General features: G+C 36.7%; 2 protein-coding genes across 3 annotated transcripts; both read left to right on the top strand.

Annotated features, from left to right (window-relative positions):
• The first annotated feature begins 2,296 nt into the window (after positions 1 to 2,296).
• Positions 2,297 to 5,231, top strand: LOC135743976 (uncharacterized). 2 transcript variants are annotated; one of them, XM_065261890.1, is made up of 7 exons: positions 2,297 to 2,412; positions 2,868 to 3,015; positions 3,159 to 3,272; positions 4,102 to 4,158; positions 4,239 to 4,403; positions 4,585 to 4,692; positions 4,782 to 5,214. In XM_065261890.1, exons 2-7 carry the CDS (start codon positions 2,869 to 2,871, stop codon positions 4,842 to 4,844), a joined length of 654 nt encoding a protein of 217 aa, XP_065117962.1. In that variant the 5' UTR covers positions 2,297 to 2,412; position 2,868; the 3' UTR covers positions 4,845 to 5,214. The 2 variants fall into 2 exon arrangements, with proteins under 2 accessions (XP_065117962.1, XP_065117963.1); XM_065261891.1 differs by lacking the exon at positions 3,159 to 3,272 and having other exon boundaries at positions 4,782 to 5,231.
• A 1,105-nt stretch (positions 5,232 to 6,336) lies between these two features.
• On the top strand, positions 6,337 to 9,730 carry LOC135743688 (uncharacterized). The gene is made up of 7 exons (XM_065261463.2): positions 6,337 to 6,537; positions 8,241 to 8,376; positions 8,520 to 8,633; positions 8,740 to 8,796; positions 8,888 to 9,052; positions 9,306 to 9,413; positions 9,488 to 9,730. Exons 2-7 carry the CDS (start codon positions 8,242 to 8,244, stop codon positions 9,548 to 9,550), a joined length of 642 nt encoding a protein of 213 aa, XP_065117535.1. The 5' UTR covers positions 6,337 to 6,537; position 8,241; the 3' UTR covers positions 9,551 to 9,730.
• Positions 9,731 to 10,047: the final 317 nt, after the last annotated feature.

The following is a 10,047-nucleotide window of genomic DNA, read 5'->3' as shown; positions in this document are numbered from 1 at the left end:
CGCAGGACGGGAAAAATATTGAATAACGGCGCATCAAAAATGGGCATAGTGTAGGCCGGTCAACAACACAAAAATACTCAGCATAAAATCCTCAACAATGTCGACTGCATATGTAACAGTCCCTACAACACCAGCTCAACCGAACAGTGCCAAAGCACCATACTGTAGAAAACAGCAGAACGTTAAGTCAATGATTACAATGAAATTCATTACATATGTAAAAGAAAACACACTATAAGCACAAAACGCAACATATGTGACCCTGGACCACAAAACCGTCGTACACTGCAAAAATTATAAAAAAAAATTTCTTTGTATTTTTGCTTTGTTTTCAGTAAAAATATCTAAACATTCTTAAATTAAGTTGCTTTTTCTTGAAAAATAATAAAATAAGTCTAGTTTTTAGATGAAAAATACCAAATTTAAGTGATTTTGTGCATAAAACAAGCAAAAAAATCTGCCAATGGGGTAAGCAAAAAAAAATGAGCATCTTAATTTAAGAATTTTAAAATATTTTTACTGAAAACAAGGCACAAATACCAAGAAATTTTTTTTCACATCAAGAAAAAGCATCTTAATTTAAGAATTTTTAGATACTAAGAAATTTTTTCTTGAAAATCTGACTTTCTAACTTAGTATTTTGCCTTGTTTTCAATAGAAATATCTAAAAATTCTTAAATCAAGACGTATTTTCTTCATGAGCAAAATGACTGAAGAAAATAAGTCTAGTTTCTAGACAAAAACTATACAATTTAAGTGAATTTGTGCTTAAAACAAGCAAAAATATCTGCCAATGGGCTGAGAAAATTTTGCTTAAATTAAGTGTTTAAGAAAAAAAGAAATCTTATTTTAAGATTTTTTTCTCACCCCATTGGCAGATATTTTTGCTTGTTTTAAGCACAAATTCACTTAAATTGTATACTTTTTGTCTTAAAACTATACTTATTTTCTTAGGTCATTTTGCTCATCAAGAAAAAGCATCTTGATTTAAGAATTTTTAGATATTTTCACTGAAAACAAGACAAAAATACTAAGTAAGAAAGTCATTTTTGCAGTGTAAGTCGCACAGGTATTGTTTGATTTTTCAGAAAATTTTTACCAAATGCTTTCAAAATGTGGTGGGGACAAAATCAGCCATTTCAAAAAGTGGTGGGGACATGTCCCCAGCGTCCCCAGTGTAAATGACACCTATGGCCGTTGTTTTTATATAGTAATCACAGCCTGATCTCGTAAATATTTTACAAGTGTGCTAATTTTTATGAATCGAACAATGTTAATAGTACAAAAAACTTACGCTTATGATTTTTACATGGAAAATGATTTGATTCAATAATAACAACACCCACCCCAACCCCAGCATCACAGGGGTCAAGGCAAATCGTATAAAAAATTACGAATGTGGTCGTACCAGTTGTAAAATACGTACGAATTACCATGAGATAGCGTTGGATAGACCGCTGGATTTGTTTACTTTGCAGATCGAAAAGTAGTGGGTAAAAGTGGTGTCCAACTTGGACACCTATGTCTATGTCTTTGCTCTTTATTTAAATAAATGAACTTAGATGTATTTGAAATTTTGTATGCGTGTTGCATAATGACTGAAGTATAAACTGAATTTCAGCTTTGAGTTGTAATTTAACCTAAGATGGGTTGATTTAACCCAACATCCTGAATTGTTTTAACTCATTGTTGGGTCAAATATAAACATTTTCTTGGTTAATTTAACCCAAAAGCTGAGTTTGTCCCTTTTTGACACAACACTGGATTAAAAATAACCATGCTATTTTTTTATACTTTTTAGGTAACTCTAGCAGCTCAGCATATGCTACATGTTTTCATAATTACTTTATAATTTACATTTAATTTGTGCATTGAGACTTAAATTGTTGTTGAATTTGTTAAAGGGATATTAGCCAAATATGAAAAATCTGTCATCTTCATGTTGTTCTAATCCTGTATGAATTTCTTTTTTCAAAGAAGATATTTTGATAAATGATAATAAGCACACAGCAACCATTAACTTCCATAGTATTTGTTTTCCTACTATGGAAGTCAATGGTTACAATCAGATGTGTGTTTATGTGTCATTTATCAAAATAGGCCTATCTTATTTTGTGTTCATCAGAAAAACGAAATTCATGCAACATGAGGATGACAAAATATTGACAGAATTTTTATTTTTGGGTAAACTTTCACTTTAAAGTCGTCTGCAAAATCATGCAAAGTGGAAACCCCCCACAGGTATTTATTTACATTTACAGTAACATCCGTAACTTCCTTCTCACTACAAGAAGAACAGCATTCCTCTTACACATTTGAAAAGTTGAAAAACTTACGCATGTCACTGTTACTGTAAAAGTGTATTTACAGAGCAGAAAAGAGTCAAACTTTACTGAGACAATCACATTGAAGGTAAGTCTTTCTCATACAATCTGTAAAACGCACATGCTATTGATAAATGAAATCTGACATACGTTGAGCAGATAGTTTTTTATATCAAGACTTGAGAGAGACTTAAAATCTGATGCAGGTGATAAGAAACAGGTGATAAGTTAGCAAATGTGTTACTGTGGCATAACCCTTTATGTGCTATTTAGGGTCTTATATGTTTGTACATTTGGCACCAATATGTACCTTTGATATCCTAATATGCACTTTTTAGGTACAAATGTGTACTTTTTTGAAAGGGAACTGCCCCAGTCACAGCTAGAGACCATTTTTGGCTATTTTTCTGACAGTGCACAGTTTGTGTTAGAGTAGAAAAGTGGTTAATCTTATGTTTTAATCCAATAAACAGACAGACAGACCGTTCATTGTCATCTTCAGAAAGGTTTAACATTATCACTTGCATGTGTTCATTGTTACAGGATGACTGTTAGTGTGCCCTTCAACGCAAATCCAAAAAGCAAATGGCCCACATTGTGTCAAATCCTGGGTAATCTGTGCCTCAGTCCAGCGGGTTCAATACCTCAGGATGTCAAAGGTGCAATGTTGGACCTCTTAACAGCACTAGGGGTGAGTCAGACTCTGATACAGACATGACAGCTGACAGTACAGTGTGGCCCTAACACGTTTTCGGACACCTAAGGCACACTACAATTGTGAGATTCATGGCGCAACATGTTGGTGGTTTATAAACTTGTTCTCATATTTATTAGATTTTGCAGATTATAGTGGGTATCCTCAACATCGCAATCGGGATTTTGTTTGCATACTGGGGGATACATGATTACATTATGACGTTTAATGGTCCCTTTTGGCTTGGTGCTGTGGTAAGAATTTTGCCTTTTTCTGCTTATAATTTACGATTAAAGGGATAGTTCGGCCAAAAATGATATTAAACCCATGATTTACTCACCCCCAAGCTGTCCGAGTTGCATATGTCCATCGTTTTTCAGACACACATTTTCAGATATTTTAGAAAATGTTTTAGATCTTTCAGTTGATTAAATGTAATGTTACGGGGTCCACGACCTTCAAGTCCAAAAAAAGTGCGTCCATCCTTCACAAATTAAATCCAAACGGCTCCAGGATGATAAACAAAGGTCTTTTGAGGGTAATCCATGCGGTGTTGTTGTAGAAATATCCATATTTAAAACTTTATTAGCGAAAAAAACTACCTTCCGGTAGCGCCGCCATCTTAGACTCCTTAGACTCCTCTGTATTCAGGAGAGAGTATTAGCGTAGTGTACGCACTTTTCTTAGTGACGTATGACAAATTCGGAGGGCGGGGGCACAGAGCAGCAGCAGAGTAGCCTCCGTAGGCTGCATAAGCTCTCATCCTGAATGCGGACTCGACTAAGATGGCGGCGCTACCGGAAGGTATTTATTTTTGTCAAGGATGGACGCACTTTTTTTGGACTTGAAGGTCGTGGACCCCGTATCATTACATTTAATCAACTGAAAGATCTAAAACATTTTCTAAAATATCCGAAAATGTGTTTGTCTGATAAACGATGGACATATGCAACTCGGACAGCTTGGGGGTGAGTAAATCATGGGTTTAATATCATTTTTGGCCGAACTATCCCTTTAAAGAAATTATAGATGATATTTGGTTGTTTTGTTTAATTTCAAACATTTCTTTGCTTTGCATTTCAGTTCCTCATATCTGGAATTATGACTCTTCTTGTAGGCTGCTGTAGTAGTATTGTTTTGGTAAATGTTTATCAATCACATCTTACATCCACTGCATTGACACTTCTGGTCTGGTAAGCAGAGTTGTTTTTGTATTACAGGATATTTTATCTTTGATCCTAAACCAAGTCAGTGCTTTTGTGGGTTTTATGGGTGTTGCATTGTATTCATGGGATTTGGTGAGCGCAAGCTTTTATTCAGCAACACTCATCCAAGAACAGATGAAGGGAGCTGATGCCTTTCTGTACTTTGAGGATTCAAATATGGTAATGATTCCTGAATTTAGATTTTAGTATTTATTTAGGACTTCTCAACTTGTGTATAATAAATTGTCTCCTCTTGATATCCAGTGTAAAATCTAGATCCTGTAGCAAAACCAGTTGAGAACCTCATTTGCTTTACAAAACTGCCTTTATACCAAGACTCACTGATCTTTTCCATCTTTAGATGTTTCGAAGGACGCTAGATGTCATGATGATAGCTTTGGCTGTTCTTCAGCTCTGCCTAAACGTCTATTTTATTGTCATATTAGTGAGAGTATTTGTCGAGAAGAATGTGAGTGGATAAATGTGAGATCATCACCACAATTAAAACACAAAACAGACAAACCTATAAATGTCTGAAATCTTCTCTGTGGTTTTCAGTCTGCAGAAGAACCTCAACTTCACAAACTGCTCCAAGAAGACACCACTGCTGATCCTGCATGAGAGACACAAGCATAAAAAGATCATTTTATTTAAATCAGTTTCTCTTTTGTATTAGCAAAACTGAAACGCTATCATTATTCATGTCTATCTCTGTTGATTTTTTTCTCCTAAATTTATTACTCATGATAAGGATATGTCTTATTTGTGTTCTGTGGTTGACCATCACAGTGACATCCTTTAGGGTCCAAAGGAGATGAAAATATCACGAAGCCAATGTTCCTATTTGGAAAAAACTAATATCTGTATTTATTAAGTACTGTATGTATTATTTTTACTTGCTGTCACAGTCAATGATGTCACTTTCTTTATGAATTTAATAGTGAATAAATGTTATGGTAAATGAAAGCAAGAATAACCTACTGGTTTGAGACTGTAAAAATTCCTTCTTCTTTGTCGAAGTTATTTCAATCTTACTTTTTATCCTTTATAGCAACTCCTCAGAAGTCAAGAAAGTTGAAATGAATAGTAAATTCAAGTTGATTAAACTTAAAAATTTAGGTGCAACAAGTAATAGTTTGCCCACATTTTCAAAGCAATAAAAAACAACATTCCTACACATTTGACAACTTGAAACTTATGCATGTTACTGTATGAGTGTAGTCTATAGACTGTAAAAAAAAATTAACGACGCGACGTCGCCTCCTTCCATTGTAATGAATTGAAGCCAAAATGGCCGACCATGGGCGCCGCCTTGTTACGTAAAAACGTCTGTTTGGAGCCAGGGCATGCGCAGAAGGATTCGTCCGTGGAGCCTGAGGCGGAGCCGCGGTATCAAACATCCACCCAAATGCTTGCGCGCAGTCAACCACACCCCTCGAACATTGTCTGTTAAAATAAGGTTAAAAGTTAAATACAAATACAACTAACAACTTAAATTTCCAGACACATGCATAGGGCTGCACCGATAAATGCCGATATGCACTAAATATACGTGGCGATAATTATTCTGAATCGCGCAGCCGATATTATTCACAGCTATTTCATGTACTACGGCTTTTGATCAGTAAGTCCTTATCGATTTGAAATCACTGTTAGTTTGAGTCGTTTATAACGTGCATTTGAAAAAGCAACACTCATCAAACATAATCATTATACTTATTCTTTATTATAACGAAAATACCTGAAAAGGTTTGAGGAACAGCAATATAAATATATCCTTAAGGCATTTCCTGGAGCTCCATCGTCCAATCCCACAATTCTATGTGTGTGTGCGCATGGGGAATGTGATTGGTCGAGCATGGCTGAGTTCGAAAAAATAAAATGGCGGCCAAGAAAGCGACTGGAGCACAAATTTAGCGTAAATAAATGTATATTTTCACACATTTTAATTGCATTTCTAGCAAGAAATTACTATTGTAGTTTTAAAATATGTGATTTGTTATCACAAAGGTGCTCTCTGTTTATATTTTAAACACGCTGCCTATGAAGTGTGTCCGAAAGCATTTCTATGAGCTGCCTGAATTCCTCCATGCCTCCAAAGTCATTGCCTCATGAGGAAGCAAGGCAACTTATCTGCTCCATAAGTTTTTAGACGCAGCCAATGTAGGGGGTGTCTGTTTATATAAACTTCCCTCGTTCACTTGACGACACTGTTTAGGGAAGTTCCAGAGTGCGTGTCTAAACTGGAGTGAAACGCAGCCCCGGGTTAAAGAGGGGAAGAGAGTCAAACTGTACTGAGACAATCACATTGAAGGTGAGTCTTATTTTAACACAAAATCTTTCTCATACATTTGTAAAATGCACATGCTATTGATAATGAAGAAAACTATTGCTTTAATAAAATCTGACATGTTAAGCAGATTGGTTTTTATAAAGACTTGAAAGAGACTTAAAATCTGAAGCAGGTGATAAGATTTAGAACCATTGCAATGAATTAATGTCTACTTAAAATGTACTTTTCTGAAGGCTTGTTTGTTTATCTTTCAGAGTTTTATAGTAATTGTTATACAAAAGTTAAGTCTGTAGATCAAATAGAGGTTTCATTTTGAGCATGCGTGCCTTCGTAGACAAACCTTTCACTTTCACTTCATGATAAACGGATCAGTTTTCTTTTGCTTCGGGATCAAATAGAGCAAAACTTCCCTCTTCTCTTATTTTCTTTGGACAAAAAATACTGTCATAATTTTGACTGAAGTGCAAGTTATTCAATATTGTTCACAAAACTGCTGTAAAAACAGGTTTCATGCTTTCAAGCAACAATTCATGCTGTTGATTTATATGTTAACACTTTCAGAAAAATGGTCCCCATTTTGTCACTGTGGCATAACCCTTTATGTGCCATTTAGGTCCTAATATGTACCATTTAGGTACAGATATGTATACATTTGGCACAATTTGACTAATATGCACTTTTTAGTTACAAATGTGTACTTTTTTGAAAGGGCACTGTCCCAGTCACAGCTGGAGATCTTTTTTTTTTTGACAATATTTCTAACAGTGCACAGTTTGTGTAAATGTGGGTTCACACCAGATGGGAGTTCAACGATTTGCGCCAGATTGCATACAAAGTTAATGCAAAGACGCAATCAGACGCGTCCTTGCATGAGGTGATGCAAATGACGTGATATGGAAAAAAACACACGCTATTTGCCTCAAACGTATCTTCGCCCAAGTTGAAAATATTCAACTCGAGCGAAAAATTAGCATGACACGAAATTAAATCCCGCGAGCCAAGAGCGAGTAACGCAATGTCCCGCATTTGGTGTGCACGTAGCATTACTGTGGGTTCACACCAGATGCGAGTTCAACAATTTGCGCAAGTAGATTACATACAAAGTCAATGCAAAGACGCGATCAGACGCGTCCTCGCGTGGGGCAATGCAAATGACGCGATATAGGCGGCGCGTTTGCTGCGAAAACACGTGCTATTCGCCTCAAACGCGTCTTCGCATAATGCGGCACCAAACGTGGGGCATCGTGTTACTCACTCCAGAATTCTTGTGGGATTTAACTCCGTGTCATGGAAATTTTTCGCTCGAGTTGAATATTTTTAACTTGGCCGAAGACGCGTTTGAGGCGAATAGCCCGTGTTTTCGCAGCAAACGGCCACCCATATCGCGTCATTCGCATCGCCCCACGCGAGGAGAGTCTGATCGCGTCTTTGCATTGACTTTGTATGTAATCTACTCGCGCAAATCGTTGAACTCGCATCTGGTGTGAACCCACAGTAAGTTTAAAATATTCAACCCGAGCGAAAAATTTGCATGACACAAAGTTAAATCCCGCGAGTAATCTAGAGCGAGTAACGCGATGCCCCACGTTTGGTGTGTACGTAGCATTAGAATGGTAGTAAAGTGGTTAATCTTATGTTTTAATCCAATAAACAGAAACACAGACCATTCATTGTCGTCTGCAGAAAGGTTTAACATTATCACTTGCATGTGTTCATTGTTACAGGATGACTGTGAGGATCAACACAAATCCAAAAAGCAAATGGCCCACATTGGGTCACATCCTGGGTAAACTCCGTCCAGCGGGTTCAATACCTCAAGACGTCAAACGTACAATGTTGTACCTCATAACAGCACTAGGGGTGAGTCAGACTCTGATACAGACATGACAGCTGACAGTACAGTGTGGCCCTAACACGTTTTCGGACACCCAAGCCACACTACAATTGTGAGATTAATGGCACAACAAGTTGGTGGTTTATAAACCTGCTCTCATATTTATTAGATTCTGCAGATTATAGTGGGAATCCTCAACATCGCAACAGGGATTTTGTTTGCAAACTGGGGGATACATGATTACATTATGAAGTTTTATGGTCCCTATTGGCTTGGTGCTGTGGTAAGAATGTTTCTGCTTATTCAAAAAAAAAATTATGTTATGAAAGTAAATTATAGATGATGGTTGTTTTGTTTAAATTCAAACATTTGTTTGCTTTGAATTTCAGTTCCTCATATCTGGAATTATGACTCTTCTTGTATGCTTCTATTTGAGTAAAGTTTTGGTAAATGTTTATCAAACACATCTTACTTACATTAATTGCATTGACACTTCTGGTCTGTTAAGTTTGCAGACTTGCTGTTTTTGTATTTCAGGATATCTTAGCTTTGATCCTAAACCAAGCCAGTGCTTTTCTGGCTTTGATGGGTGTTGCATTGTATTCTTGGGATTTGGTGAGGGCGAGCTTTTATTCTGCAACACTCATCCAAGAACAGATGAATGGAGATGATGCCGTTCTGTACTTTGAGGATTCAAATATGGTAATGATTCTTGTATTTAGATGGGTTAGTTATTGCTTCTCAACTGGTGGGCTGCAAATATGTCACTAGGAACATCAGAGACCATCATTTGTTTTGTGCAATACTTCTTGTTTATTGTATATAATGAAAAATGTTGGACCATGTTAGGTCTCCACTTGATATCCAGTGTAACATCTAGATCCTGTAGCAAAACCAGTTGAGAACCTCTGGTGTAGACATTTGCTCAAGACTCACTGATCTTTTCCATCTTTAGATGTCTCGAAAGAAGCTAGATGCCATGATGGTAGCTTCGGCTGTTCTTCAGCTCGGCATAAACGTCTATTTTATTGTCACGTCATTGAGAGCATTTGTCAAGAAGAATGTGAGTAGAAAGATATGAGATCAAAACACAAAACAGACAAACCTATAAATGTCTGAAATCTCTGTGGTTTTCAGTCTGCAGAAGAACCTCAACTTCACAAACTGCTCCCAGAAGACACCACTGGCAATCCTGCATGAGAGACACAAGCATAAAAAGATCATTTTATTAAATCAGTTAGATCAAATCAGATACCACTAAAATCCCTTTAAACCGCAACCTGTGGAGTTTTTCGTTTTGTATTTTGTGCATATTTCACGTTTGGATTAGTTGTGATTCTGAGCACCGTGCATAACAATAAACACACTTGTTTTCTGGGCTATTGTGGCAGAGCCATTATTTATTCTCATTAAAGCGCACGTTATCGTCTTCCCTCACATGTTTGCTCGTATAAAAGAGCATCACAAAAAGTTTTTGGAATACAGATAGCTCTGTGTCCTTATCTAATGAACAATACTGAGGCTCTTACATTAGAATATTAAAGTAAACAACGTCAGTACTGTGAGGAGGTTCTGGTTGTAAAGCCAGGTTCTGCAAAGCACAACTACCTACAAGTAACATCTCTTGCATTTCTCAGGCCGCTTTTACTTTTTCATGATAGAAATACTTTTTCATGTCAGAGCCGATGGTGTAGTGG

The sequence above is a fragment of the Paramisgurnus dabryanus genome, chromosome 2 (genome assembly GCF_030506205.2).
Source record: "Paramisgurnus dabryanus chromosome 2, PD_genome_1.1, whole genome shotgun sequence".
In the NCBI taxonomy this organism is placed as follows: domain Eukaryota; kingdom Metazoa; phylum Chordata; class Actinopteri; order Cypriniformes; family Cobitidae; genus Paramisgurnus; species Paramisgurnus dabryanus.
This window is presented reverse-complemented; position numbering and strand designations above follow the sequence as displayed.

Bases quoted from the DNA above. Each gene is read 5' to 3' on its own strand.
- LOC135743976 (XM_065261890.1), top strand. From the start codon at position 2,869: ATGACTGTTAGTGTGCCCTTCAACGCAAATCCAAAAAGCAAATGGCCC. The intron at 3,273-4,101 runs GTAAGAATTTTG...TTTGCATTTCAG, and splicing joins CCTTTTGGCTTGGTGCTGTG to TTCCTCATATCTGGAATTAT. The intron at 4,693-4,781 runs GTGAGTGGATAA...TGTGGTTTTCAG, and splicing joins GAGTATTTGTCGAGAAGAAT to TCTGCAGAAGAACCTCAACT.
- LOC135743688 (XM_065261463.2), top strand. From the start codon at position 8,242: ATGACTGTGAGGATCAACACAAATCCAAAAAGCAAATGGCCCACATTG. The intron at 8,797-8,887 runs GTAAATGTTTAT...TTTGTATTTCAG, and splicing joins TCTATTTGAGTAAAGTTTTG to GATATCTTAGCTTTGATCCT. The intron at 9,414-9,487 runs GTGAGTAGAAAG...TGTGGTTTTCAG, and splicing joins GAGCATTTGTCAAGAAGAAT to TCTGCAGAAGAACCTCAACT.